Consider the following 14994-nt stretch of genomic DNA (forward strand, 5'->3'; position numbering starts at 1 on the left):
TTGACTAACTGTCGCACTGTTTGGATCGAGATTAATTTTTAGCTAGCAAAACTTTAGTCCTAGGTGATCCAAATAAGTAGATCAAAAATAAGTCACACCCTAACTAAAGTGTAGTCCATCAATCCTCCAAATCCATATAATTCGGAGTAAAAGGAGGCGAAACATGAGAAAAAGACTAAAATACCCCCCACCTACAAACCCTATCCATTATGCATCCCAAACATGCTAAAATGGACATAATAGTCTTTTTTTTTATCTTAGCTTGCTTTTAGTCAGTGGATCCAAACATACCATGACTCATTTTGTTCAACTAACTTTTAGTCCTGTCTAAACCCTCCAAAGAGGGTCTAAAAACGAGTACACGTGTTCGTATAGTTTTATGATATTCCATTGTCACTTGTTGGCTTCATGTCTAAAAAGACTTGACAAGGAAGCAAACAGGACGGAGCCAAGGCAAGAACAGTAGGAGGGCGATCAAGGTTATATCATTGCAAGTATTTTTGATATATATGTCAATACAAATCTGAGCAAGTTTAATTGCAAAATAAATGAACTGCGGTAGAAGTGTTTTGAGCATTGGGGGTGGGGGGCTCACTATTCAGAAGAAGCCACAAGTAGTTCACCAGTAAAGGTCAATCTAGCTACTTCACAGTCGGACAGTTGCGATTACATCCTGTAGAAAACATGCAAGATCAGAAACAACCTTATCACATTCTGTAGGAAAATTAAAAATGGAAACTTGCGGGAAGTGCTGTGCAAGCAGGCACTCGATCTCCACAAGCATTGATAGCTCAGGAGCAAGATCAAAAGGCATTACGCGTTATGCTCCAAGGCTTCAGCATATTCCTCCATTTGCAGCTGACTTTGGCGTAGAGCCCATAGGAGAGAGAGCCCAACACGGTCTCAGGCTCTGGAGTGAGCCCAGCACATTCCTTTGAAGCCTGGCCCAAACCTGTCAACCTATGCCCAGCCTGTTTGCACGTCTGTTGTCCGGGAGTGTGGATCGGCCGATCGGGTGGGCTACGGCGCCGCTACGGGGTGCCCGAGCTCCGGCCTGGCCAACACTATGCATGGTCGGCCGTCCACTCAAAACCTCAGCCCAACCAGCTCCGGTGGATCCGCGCGGCTGCCGAGCGCCGGTCTCCCACGCGACGAGCCGACGAGAACATGGTTGGTCGCCGTGGCCGCACGGGCACCGCACCGGCCACGGCAAGCGCCCCTGCTCGGTCCGACCGCCCAGCACGCTGTGAACAGCGCAGGCAGCCGCGCGCCGCGCGCGCACGGCCGGGCTCGCTCCTCTCTCCGTCCGAGGCGGGCGGGGCGTGCCGCGCGCACGGGCCGATCGAGCCCTCCGCCCGGCGGTGGTGCCACGGCGCTGCAGCCTGCAGCAGTGCCCACTGCCCAGTGCAGCGCAGCGAGCCTGCCGCGCGCGCGCGCGGGCCTCGAGACGTGGTGCCTGCTGCCGCGGTAGCCTGTAAAGGCGCGCGCGGAAAGGCTGCCCGCCTTTCGGCACCTGACCTGGACCACGCCGCCCGGTCCACCTCTACTGGAAAACTGCACGACGCGACTCGATCAAAGTCTCGTCAGCCCTTCCTCCGTGAAATCGATGCGCCGATGGAGTACGATGCCGCATGGGGGCCGGGCCGGGCCGGGAGACGAAGCATTCGTGGCGCCGTTGCAATGAGGTTCGGGAGGACCATCAGTAATTCAGTATCATCTGCCATGCCAGCACGATGCGATGGAATAAGAGAGGGTTACCGCAGTAACAATTGTGTGGTAGTAAAAGGCATCACGAACATGATCAGAGGATGGTAACTCATCGATTGCGGCAAAAAGGGGGACGCCACGGTGGTGCTATGATTGGTGCACGTTTCGGTGAAAACCAAAAGCCTTTGTTTTCTCTTTTCTGAGGCAGCAGAAGGCTGTTTATATATGCGGTTCCTGTTGATCGTTTATCTAAATTGTTCCTTGGAGAGCGTGCATTTGTGACTGATGGCATTTGTGTGTGGCGTCGTCTATTTGATCAGTTTTGAGATGCATGGATTTCAAAAGAATCCCAGTTGAGAGGTACACGGGCAACAACAAATCGGCACAACAAATGGGAAAAATGCCCCCACACACTTCAGGAGTAACTGGATCTTGCAGGATGTGGCCGCTTCAGTTCGCGACTTTTCCGGAGCTACAAGATTCAGCTGCTCAGCTCTCAACTGCTTTGCTAAGGGCTACTAGTAGATGACAAGAGACTTTTCCTCCTTCACATTACACTACCGAATTCCAAATGGTCACGGCGGCTCCTCTGCAAATAAAGTACAATGCTGATTAGTGGCACTGATGAGCAATCACCACCACCATTCCCCGGTGCCAAAAGGCCCTACTAGACCACAGGCACAGACAGGCTAGCCCCTCAAAATCCAATCCTCACATCACCAAAAGGATGGCAATGAAAGCACACTACACCCAAACACAACTGTGCAGTGTGCTCTAATCAACACCACCTTTGCCACTCATGTCCCCCATTACATGACCAGGAGCCCTTATTCAAATACTAAGCCATGGACGATCGCATATGGGCTGCAGTGCAATGGCCGACCGAGCCACCCATACAAAAACCAGAAATTTAGGCCCTTTGCCTTGGTGGGCTAACATGCTTGCAACTATGGTGTAGCTTTACGCCTTTTGCATGCCGCTTGGGAGTTGGGAATTGCATGGAGCAGTGGGGCTGTATGAGCAAATGATCTGTGATGTCCAACACTGCAACCTAAGCAGGGGTCCTACTGCCTTGTGTATTGTTCGCTTCTTCCATGCATTGCTTTTGTTACATCATGGAGATGGTGAGAAAAATGTTCTACCAAAAGGCCCAAGAAGAATTGTTGGTAGCCTAGCTCATAAGAGTGATCTCAACATTTTTCTTTGCTAATTGTTTCCGGATTGTCGATGAGATCAGTAGCACTATTACTGAAGTGACTGATGAATTTATTTGGTTTTTTAGTTGTGGAGAATTATAAAATACGTCAGCTTGTTGTCCTCTCTCCTCTGCATTCCCTCGTGAAGAGAGAGGTTCGGTAGTTTACTTTCCTAGCTGAGTCCCAGGCACATGTCCGATGTCCCTATCGCTACCTAGCTTAGCAACAAACAAGGTTCTGTTTTGTTTTTAACACGGGTAATGCCACCGGAAGAACCTTTCTGACGCAAGAAGTTGTACCCTTTCGGCACTCTGTTGCCAGAAAAGTACTCACACTATTACTCTAACCTGTGGTTGTTGCACAAGAAACGTTGTGGCTATGGTCCTGAGTTCCTCGGTGGCGATTCAGAATGGCATACTAAGGATCACATGTTCAGCATTTCTCAAGAAAAACTTGGAGATGTTTGGTTCAGGATGCGCAAAAGGTAGCAAGTACTCAGACGAGTTACGAGAGAAAAATAGTGAATGTTACGCATATTCAACAGAACAATATCGGCAGTAAAACAATGTAATTTGCATCATGTTTTCTTTCTTGATTTACTATTAGTTTTTTAAAAAGTTCTAAGCCTGCCAAGCACTAAGCTGCACGTATGGTTGTGAAAAAATTAACTGTTAGGCTGATAATTAAGATAATATATTCAGTTCAGGGATAGGTCATATGAGTTGGACGGCAGTCGATCAGCTCTGAAACATGTCTTCCATAACCATGAGTATCAGATATTCCCGGTGTAGAAGATTTTGCATCAACCAACATGCTCCCACCTTAGTATTGTTCTGGATTTTATGCGAGTGCACGGCACGTACGTATCTGCCATGTTCCAGCACGTACCGTTGGTGAATTTGTTTTATAATGGCTGCTTGACGGCAAAAAATATAGCTGGTTTCAGGAAGACACTGAGAGGTAAAAAGAACAGCATGGTCTGACAAAAACGAAAGAAGATGTTTGGTTTACACTGAATGCCCTTTTTTCAGTTGTTGAATGTAACCTACTGCTGTTGATCAGTTTGAAACAGTGCTATTTCTTTAACTATGTCTATTTGCCCAGGTTTGGTACGTTAGTTCCTGAATTTTTTTTGGTAATACACGCACAGTCGATCTTGTTAATTTTCTTAATAAGGATGTTAGTAATAATTTTTATAACTGTTTTTTAGTTCATGAGGCAGTCCAATTATACATTTCCAGGTCTAGCTTAATTCTTTTTTATAAAAAGTCAAACCTTATTTTCAATACCTCCGCGTCAATTATTAGGTTGGTCAGCAATACATGCAGGTCTCTTCATTTCCTCCTATATCATTTTAAAACTAAACTTGTATAAGAGAGACACTCATTGGTATAATTTTTCTTTTCACTACTCATTATTTCTTATCAGTCTGCATACAATTATTCGGCCTTGCACGTGTGCTTCTGAAGCTTAATGCATGCACAGATCAGATCAGCTGATGGCGCCAGAAGTATCGGTCAGAAATTTATTAGATTAGATGGCATATAATTAAGGCGGTTGCGCCCAATTCAGTGAATCCCGATTCGACATTAGAAGTAAGTGCTGTCTCAATGAACTGCATTCTTCCATCCTTCTAGGCAAAGAAATTACCTTCCATCAGCTTCTTGTGTTGCAAGCTCATAAACTTTCATGTCTAAATGTTTCCCCTTTCACTGTAGTACAAAGAACCTTCTCAACAGTTACGATCAAATGCTAAAAGTATACTTCATATAAGTTCATCCAAATCCAGGCCGGAATCCAGCTGAATTTCTGCACAAAAATGCTACTACTATCATTTTGCAAAGCAGACAGCGCACAGAACAAACTCCCATCACTTTCATCGAAACCAATCCCTGATACTAAATACATGCAATGCAGCAGACAGCAACTAACTGAAAACCGCACAAGTGGAAGTATAATACAGGCCCTGCCTATCTAGTCCCCTACTGCGATTAGGTGTCAGTCACCAAAGAATAATTCCAGCTCCATCCCCATGATTCTCCTCACATGCGGCTCATCGGGGGGGAGCGGATCATCTCCGAGCAGCCAATGATGCCCGGACTAAACAATGGCGGCACGGTGGTGGTTCGCCGGAGGAATGAAAGGTTGCACGGGCAGCACAGCAGCTGCTACTGCTAGCAGTATTTGGTTATTCAGGACACTGAACTGATGAGCTACTGACAACTGACCATTATTTGTTATCTCCAGCGCAGGCGTGCGTAGCTTTTAACAAATCCTTTGCAGGCTCTGCACTTGTGGATGCAGGGAGCTGTATGTGCGTTGCTTCCAGGAAGCTGCGGCTGCTGATCGCTCGACTCGAAACGGGGCTCTCTGCACTGGTTGACAAATTGCAGTCCGACATCTCGAGCAATTATGTAATCGCTACGATGCATGGATTAGCTATTAGGTTAATTTGGTGGGTGGTTGTTTAAAACCAGTGCAGAAAGGATCAGGTTGGTGTTATCGCTGGTGACAACGAGTTCATCAGTTCTTGCTAGTCACCATCGTCGACTCATTTCTTTGCAAATTATTGCAAAAAAGAAAAAGGAGAGGCTTGTTTGCGATAGATCAATAGATGGCTGTCTTGACATTAGCATCCAGCTGCTTGGCATGTAGACAAGTGACGACCAAATGAAATCCACGTCTGCATGCTTTAGGGGGTGTTTGGGAACACCCTATTAAAGTTTAACACCTGTCACATCGGATGTTTGGATGCTAATTAGAAATACTAAACATAAGCTAATTATAAAACTAATTGTACAAATGGAGTATAATTCGCGAGACGCATCTATTAAGCCTAATTAGTCCATGATTTGACGATATGGTGCTACAGTAACCATTTGCTAATGATGGATTAATTAGGCTTAATAGATTCATCTCGCGAATTACCACAAGGTTCTACAATTAGTTTTATAATTAGCTCATGTTTAGTCCTCCTAATTAGCATCCGAATATCCGATGTGACACTATTAAAGTTTACCACCTCGTATCCAAACAGCCCCTTAAGCTTCGGATGTTTGGTTACAGGGATCATGTCACATCGAATGTTTAAATACTAATTAGGAGTATTAAATATATGTTAATTACAAAACCAATTGCATAAACGAAGGTTAATTTGCGAGATGAATTTAGTAAGTCTAATTAATCCATAATTTGACCATGTGATATTACAAAGATTAATTAGACTTAATAGATTCGTCTCGCAAATTAGATGCAATTGATTTTGTAATTAACCTATATTTAATACTCTTAATTAGTATCTAAACATTCGATGCGATGGGGATTTAACTTTAGAACCTGAACCAAACACCCCCTAACACTAGAATGTTTACAAATTCTTCTGAACTCGTATGGTGCAGGTCTGCAGCTTATCATATCGATGGGCCTGAAAACATTTTCGTGGCGTCGGACAGCGACAATCCGCTTCAGATTCTTGAGGACGGGACGCATCGAGATCGAGACAAACGGCGAACCGCACGCCCCCGCGAAATTTGCGTACGACGCATCCCATCAAATCTCCAAAATCTTTTGCCATTTTGGCTCCTTCCCCGAAGGAAAAACGCTTGTCATTTGCGAGGGCAAAACATATTAGCTCCTAGATTAGCCACTGTGCTGCCTGAAATCGCATCCAAATGCCACTGTTTCTTCAGATCCACCGCGCCGTGTGATCGATGGGTTCTTCTATAATGGATTTATTCGATCCCTGCTCCCTTCCACACGTGGAAACCCCCGCTTTTGCCTCCTCGAGCTCCACGCCCAGCGATCCCTCTTTTTTAATTTTCAGCATAATTTTATCAAGCAGCTACTGCACATAGGAGCAGGGTTTTTGCTTTGTTTTTGCGTAATCCAACTCATCGCAGGATTAGTGGATCGACAACTAACCGCGCGTGTTTTATTCTAATCACCAGCACCAGAGGAGAGCACTTCACGCCAAACCCAAAAAGGGTGATACACTCCCATTGGTGTGAAGTGCTCCGTTGTAAATTAACACTTCAGAGCTTTGTTAACCTACACAGATGTATGGTTTCAGAGTTTGACAGTAGAGGAATAGCAGTTACAACTTCCCAAATACAATGGAGCACGAAGTGTAATGCCAAAATAACGAGTTTTTATGTGAAATTTGACAAGATCTCAATTGGAATACAGAACTTTTATAGCAAAAGTATAATTTAATTTCTTTCACAAGTGTGGTGAAATCCCCTTAGGCGAAAAAAGGTTCATCTATAAGAAATATTTGCGTGTTATTGTAACCTGGTTCTTACGGTGAAACTTGTCTATGTGAATTTGAGTCACAAATGCCTGTATTTTAGGCTCACTAGTCCATCAACCCGTTCCCGCACAAGCCAATATTTTTAAAAACTATTATATTTGAAAATTATCTAGAAATTAAACTCTTAACTAATAATCAAAATTGTTTACCTACTATTCTCTCATTTTTTCAATACTTCAACATAATTGTTATATAGATGTGTACTTATCTTTATCCAGTTGTGATTAATTTTTAATTAGTAGTTATTCTATACACTTTCTCATCAACATCCACACTTTTTTCATTTTGTATGGCACATCCATACATTGTGTTTAGCATAAAAGTCAAAGTTTTTCATCCCTTCCTTACATACATGTATAGATGGTCAACATGGTGACACTCATCATGCCTATATACTTAGTATTTCTATATTAACAATGACATAAATAGGTAATTTAGAATCTTACATTAGTTTACTTTTGGATATTTCTGTATAGTGCACATGAAGATAATTAGATCACAATTTAGTTATTTACGTTATCTTATTTTAATGATGACATACGTGGGTAACTTAGGTACAAATTTAGAATGACATTTTAAGTTATATTGGATGAAGATTATGGGGCTACTTTATATTATTTTTTATATTGGTAGAGCTCGATAATTTAGATATAGGTTTAGAGTTTAGTTTAGAATATTTTCATAATGATAGTGTTGGGTAACTTTTAGAAAATATAATAGACCAATAACTTTGATTATTAGAGTTTACAGGATTGATGTTTGATGTTTCTGATTTTTTTGAAAATTTCTAAGATTTTTCTTTATTTTTCTAGCATGTCTCGTGAGAAATAACGAGGAGTCTCTAATGGAAAAAAAAAATGAGGTCACAATGCTACAAAACTATTAGTTTGAGCAACTTCTCATTTGTTAAATATTTGAACACAGTACTTATACAGATATATACTTATTATCTTCATCCGATTGTGATATATTTTAGTTAATAATTACTCTATAATGTTTTCATCCACATTTATAATCTTTCACTTTGCATCGCAGATATGCGCTTAAATTTGTTTAATAAACTCTAAGTTTGAGCTATAATTTTAACATAGAAATTTATATTCCCATCACTTCCTCTATATCTTTATAAATGGTGGCACACATCATGCCTATATACCTTAATTATTATGTCATATACCAATAGTATAAGAAATAGATGATTTATAATCATATATTGGTGTATATTTTTAATTAAGGTGATTTGGATTCAAATGTAGGGTTACGTCATGTTATTTTAATAATAGCATATGTGGGTAATATAGATAAAATTTAAGAGGTTGTTTTTAAGTTATTTTTTAAGTATTAGTGGAGGGCAATTTAGTTGCAAATTTAGTGTTATTTTAAATATTGTTCATAATGGCATAAGTGGGTAATTTTGATGAAGATTAGGGGCTACTTTTATTTATTTTATATAATGGCAGAGGTGGTTAATTTAGATATAGATTTAGGGGGTTATTTTAGGTAATTTTCATAATGGCATAGGTGGATAAGTTTTTTAGAAAATATAATAGATCCAATGGCTATGATGATTTGAGTCTACCGTGGCTAAATGTTTTGCTTTTTTTTAAGAATTTCTAGGATTTCTCTTTTTCTTAGAGCGTTCATATAGGATCTAGGTGGCTTCAACTGAAGGCTTCAAAAGGAGTCTCTAATTGGTAACAGTAGGTTTGTTCTTTCTTGGTAGGTGATGTACCCAGCGTCTCGCATGAGACGGTTATGGTAATTATGTTAATATCAATTCAATGAATACAGTTTCTTAGCTAGAGATGGTCTCAAAATGGCTGACTGTGTAATAGACAACCCAAAAAAAGAGATCATTTTTCAGGGACGCAAAAGAAGACAAATTAAAAGGAGACGGGCGCTGTCAGTGTTCCTCCACCTCCTATATCTCCCCCTCCAAACCCTCCTCGCCTCTCCATTAGTTGGCGCTGGCCTCCAGTGCGCTTGCGCGGTTGCTCCCGCTCGCTATTCTTAGCCCAGCCGAGCCCGCCCCCAACACGCACCGGGCGCGCACGCCGTGAGAACCCACGGCTACCCCGCGCGCCCGTGCCGGCAAGCAGCCATGGACATCGACCTCGACCGGGCGCGCGCGCTGCGCGTCCTCGGCCGCGGCGCCATGGGCACCGTGTTCCTCGTCGCCGACGGACCCTCGGCCTCGCGCCCCGACCGCTACGCCCTCAAGGCCTTCGACAAGCGCTCCGCCAAGCCCGACGCCGACCGCCGCGCACGGTGGGAGATGAGCGTGCTCTCCCGCCTCGCGCACCCGCACCTCCCGTCCCTCCTCGGCTTCACCGAGACGGACGACCTCCTCGCCTGGGCCGTCCCCTACTGCCCTGGTGGCGACCTCAACGAGCTCCGCTACTCGCTCCCCGACCGCGTCTTCTCCCCCGCCGCCATACGCTTCTACGTCGCCGAGATCGTCTCCGCAATCGCCGAGCTCCACGCCGCTGGCGTCGTGTACCGCGACCTCAAGCCCGAGAACGTGCTCCTCCGCGCCGACGGCCACGTCGTCCTCACCGACTTCGACCTCTCCCGCCTCCTCCACCACCGGCCCACGTCCGCGTCCTCTTCGCCGCCGCCGCCCCCGCCGCCGGCGTACCGCGCCCACCACAACCGCCGGACGCGCGTCGCCGCGCGAAGCGACTCCGTCGTCGGCGTCGGTGGCCAGGCCAAGTCCAGGCCCCCTCAGCCCTGGTCCGCGGCGCCGTCGCCGCGCCAGCAGTTCCAGAGCTTGATCCGGTTCCTGATGGGGAGCGACGGGGCCGGGATGACCAAGAAGACCAAGTCGGCGCGGGTGTCTCCGGTTAGCCGGAAGCCCGGGAGCTTCGGCTGCTCCGGCGAGGCCGGCGCGTGGGGCAAGTCCTACTCCTTCGTCGGCACGGAGGAGTACGTGGCACCGGAGATGGTGCGCGGCGAGGGCCACGGGTTCGCCGTCGACTGGTGGGCCGTTGGCGTGCTCGTGCACGAGATGGCGTTCGGCCGGACGCCGTTCAAGGGCCAGAACCGGAAGGAGACGTTCCGGAACGTGCTGCACAAGGAGCTCGAGTTCCCGGGGGACAGCCGGCGGCGGATGCCGGAGCTCACCGACCTCATCTCGCGCCTGCTCGATCGGGACCCGAGGAGGAGGCTCGGGTACGCCGGCGGCGCCGACGAGGTCCGCGAGCACCCGTTCTTCGCCGGCGTGGCGTGGGACATGCTCACGGAGGTGTCCCGGCCGCCCTACATCCCGCCACCGGCCGACGAGGATCTCGTGGCCGGCGAGGGGTTCGACGTGAGGGATCACTTCAGGAACCTCCATCAGCCACCGCCTCCCAAGGCCACGTCGGAGGCCTCGTCGGACTTCTCGTCGGAGTTCTGATCTCCCGACGACGAACGTCGCTCGTGTGCCACCGCAGACTTTAGTTGTTTTTACGCTTTGGACCTCGGTAGAGTACCATATTGTAACTGACGGATCGAGGGTGCCTGCTGTACATACACGGAGGATGGCCTTGGATGTAAATTCGACGTAGAGTTGGTGGAGTTGCGCAAACATTTTGTGGTCGAGGTCGAGTCGTTTCTTCGTGTAACTTTTCGCTTGCCTTGCAAGCGATGAACTGATTACCGAAGAAAAGGTAACGTGACTTGGGAGCATTTTACTGATTGCTTGAACGTTCATTACGTCCCCATGATGAATTCACAAGGGGATTCTTTCCTGGCCTTTTGCAAGAACACCAACGTTTCTGTTCAAGAAACGATTTATCTGAAACAGAGTATGGCAGAAATGAACGGATGCAGAAACCAGAAATTAGCACAGGCCAGCATGCTGCATGCATGACAGAGTTACTATGGCTTAGTTACTACAGTAGCTAGCTTAATCTGGCTCTCAATGATTGTTGACTCGCCGTGGCCGTTGCCTATTAAACACGCCCATCGGATTCGTACAGATGCTGCGTTGTTCCGAGCTGTTGGTTGTTGAGACAAGCCATGTCAAACGCCCTCTGTCCCTCCCACGGCGCCGGAGAATTTTCAATGGACACGTACGCATGGCATCCGAATTTAATCTGAAATTCCTCGTCTAAAATATTCCTGGAACCTGTTACAAATTCAGAATCTCTGACACTCTGTGCACGGGTGAACGATCCATGTTTATGGACTGACACGGTTCTATTTAAGCTCTTTATTATATATTCCTTCCATTCCAAATTGCAGGTCGTTTAGCTAGAATGCATAGTTTTTCCTATGCACTTAGATATAATATATGTCTAGATACATAATAATATCTATGAATCTAGAAAAGTCAAAACGACCTACAATTTGGAATGAAGGGAGTATATACAAGTATCTGACTTCAGAAAACATTATGATTACACCTAATCTCAAATCGATTAGTACAACATTGTAGTACTAATTAGCAATTATTTTGCAGCATTGGGACACCATAATGCTATTGTATTATCCATAATCAATTGGTGGTGGTCTACGTGTGAGGCTGTGTGCCATTACACATCTTGTTAGTTGCCCTAAAGGCAGTGTTGAATTTGACCAAAAGTTTGTTGGGTGGGCTCTCTCATGCATTCCTGATCTTCTAATCCCTTTTTGATCTCATTCAGCGATCGCTTAGTTTTGCAACATTACCACACAAATTTAAAACTACTTTATACATGTTGCTTCTGACTACCGTTCTCTATGTAATGGAGTAGTTAGTATTTAGTGCGTTTGATTTAAGAGAAGTTCGTGGAGTATGTTCAAGGATTAGGAGACATTGGACCCTTGCTTTGTGCGCGAATTTGGGGACTGGTAACCTTCCAAAAAGCTCTTGGCTTGTTAATTCGGTAATCCTACCAAGATCAGAGAAATGGCTTGTCACGAGGACAGAGGAAACCGGGTGGTAGTGATGGTTCAAGGCACGCCACTAGTTCTCTACGTACACCGAATCTTTCTGCTTCTTTGGTTGATGACGTTTGTAGTAGTGGTGACGAAAATGATCAGATAACTTTTCACTTGAGGTTATCATCAGAGATGTATTGTTTTGTTTTAACTAATTCAGCTTTAGGCCCTTTTTCATATATAGTGGAATCAGCGACTTGCATCAATGGGTATGTAGTGGACGTCCATATATACATAGGGTTTACAATTTCGGTTTCGGTTTTTTTTTTCGGTCACAGACGAACTTACCGAAATTTGCAAAATTTCTGTGAAATTTCGTTGATTTTTTTAGAGTCTTGATCAAATTATAAGATTTTTGAACTTTTTTGGATCTAAATAAATGATTTGTAAGATTTATGACTGTGAAACTATTGCGTTGAGGAATATGCAACACAAACAATAGAAAATTGAGTTTAAAGTACTATTTTTACAATAAACCATATGCATAAGTGTAATAGTAAATTTCGGTATTTTTCAGTCACCATCGAAATTCGTGAAATTTCAACAAAATTTCACTGAAATTAAGAACCTGGCACGAATCCTGATGGACCGGATGCACCTAAATCGACCTCTCGATCTTGAGATCTTTCTAGATCTTGCAACAGTGCCGTATAGACTCCAAATGGTAGCGTTGAGCATGGATTCATTCATTCATCCATTCTGCTAGCTTAGCGTAACCCCTGCATGTCAGAGTTTCAGTACCCTAGCTAGCATAGCATGCACCAAGTACTTACAGGCAGGAGATGGTAGTACAAGTTTCGTGCATGGATGGATCGCATGAGTCATGAGTCCAAGAATTAACTAAGATATTTCTTAGATCTGCACAAACCAATTGATTTTTTTAGGCATTACAGTTTTCTTTGCGAGTCCTATATCCAGGAACTCAGCATGGTGCACGCGTTCAACGATTATTAGTTTCTAATCCTACATTTGATTAACAGCTATAACGATTATTAGTTTCTAATCCTACATTTGGTAACAGTTATAAGAGTACGTTTCCTGTTGTGGATGGGCAATGCCATGTTCTCAACATCCAAAATGTAGAAAGCCTTGGACAAAGGAATATTCACCCAGCGTATCATTGGATTTGGAAATCAAAATGGCAGATGAAACACAAGATTTTTTTTTATTACTCAAGGATCGTCTAAGTACAAGAGATCTTCTCAAAAGGAAGCACATGGACCTCGATTCCTATACTTGTGATTTATACATTCTATAGAAATTAGAGACGGTGGCACATCTCTTCCTACGCTGTAATTTTGCCAAAGCGTGTTGGAATTCGATTGGAGTGTCAGTAATCACTACCAGGCCGATTCTACAAATCTTCAAGCTAATCAAGGAAAAGCTTGCAGTACCGTTCTTCATGGAAATCATAATCCTAATGACTTGGAGCATTTGGATAACCAGAAATGATTGGATGTTTAATGGTATTGATTGCGGTTCAATCGTGTAAAAGGAAATTCATGTCTGAGTTCTCCTTAGTGCTTCTTAGAGCTCGCCCGGCCCTGGTTCCTGCTATGAATGTTTGGTTGCAGTCTTTGTAACTCCCCTCCTTTCCTTCTTACTGCTTTCTTAGCTTTAGTCTTGCTTGCTTTCTTTTCCTTCGTCGTTGTATTCTTCGTTGTTGTACTCTAGACTTTTGTTGGGTTTCCTTTAATATATATTCAATAGGGGCTTGCCCCTCCTGTTCTCTCAAAAAAAAGAGTGTATTTCCTGGTTTTTGTTAACTGTCCATTCACTGTTAAAACACAGATGAAAACATGTAAAGAGATGTTCAGCTTGCAAGTGGTATATTAATGGTGCCCCAGAGATTGAGAGCTTCTTTGATGGGTTTCTTTATTTATGGTGTTTCCTCCACTCTATATGTAAAGAGTGGTATCTCAATTTCTCTATTTTTTTTAAGTTCGGTTTCTCTACTTGCTATTTCACAAGATGGCTGAATCTCGCACAAACATTGGATAGATATTAGTGGGTGAATCTAAATTGGTTTGGTGCTCCTTGCCTAACAATTCCTGGATCCCTCAGTGCCCCTTCTGTTGGCCTACGGTACAACTGTACCTTATTTTTCTCCTCCACTGAATTGCTTCATTTAATTTTTAACTGAACTTGGAGGCACCATGAAAAAAAATATCTTGATTCAGAATTGTTGCCTTTGTTACAGTCTTACAGATATTAATTTATATTCAGAATCGTAGAACTACTCGCTTTGTACTGAGCTGCTGGTTATGCATGTCTACCATACAATTCTGGAGGATATATGCTTGATGACATCATGATTGCAAGCAAAGCTTCTAATCCCTTAGTTGGAATTCCTCAACGAGAAAGGAGCACAAGCTGAGCGCTGACTGTTGTCAGAGAGTTTCCTGGGTACACTTGTGCAAGAAACAGGGTAGGTTTGGATTCAAGGTCGTTTTACCAATAGACATGGCTCTTGCTCTTTTTGGCCTGCTTACAATTGCATGATTCTGGCTCCTACTACGACCTCATTGTATTTCATACTATGGATTACTATTTTAGAAATTTGTGGCTCCTGTAATTTATATATTTGTCAGTTTCTGATTCTACTTGCTGATTTACAGAAACTTACCGCTATGTACGTGGAGAATGCCTATGCATTGAAGATTAATGAGGCTTTAGCTTAAAAGATTAATACACAACCAGGGATTAATTCAAGGCATGGTGACAATTATCTTGGAGTTGGACCGTGTGTGTTTTGCTTGACCCAATTTTAGGTTTATTGGTCAACATCTTGGTTTTGCGTTCGTATCAACCTTTACTTGATAATAAAGTTTCTTTGTAGCTATTGTTTCGTTCAAATTTGGTGTGCCGTGCCCGTAG

General features: G+C 44.0%; 1 protein-coding gene across 1 annotated transcript; it reads left to right on the forward strand.

The window, feature by feature from the left end:
- Positions 1-9163: 9163 nt before the first annotated feature.
- Positions 9164-10890, forward strand: LOC117860304 (serine/threonine-protein kinase UCNL). The gene has a single exon (XM_034743571.2). The coding sequence runs from the start codon at positions 9314-9316 to the stop codon at positions 10607-10609; it is 1296 nt and encodes a 431-aa protein (XP_034599462.1). The 5' UTR covers positions 9164-9313; the 3' UTR covers positions 10610-10890.
- The last annotated feature ends 4104 nt before the right edge of the window (positions 10891-14994 follow it).

The sequence above is a fragment of the Setaria viridis genome, chromosome 6, assembly GCF_005286985.2.
Source record: "Setaria viridis chromosome 6, Setaria_viridis_v4.0, whole genome shotgun sequence".
Taxonomy (NCBI): Eukaryota; Viridiplantae; Streptophyta; class Magnoliopsida; order Poales; family Poaceae; genus Setaria; species Setaria viridis.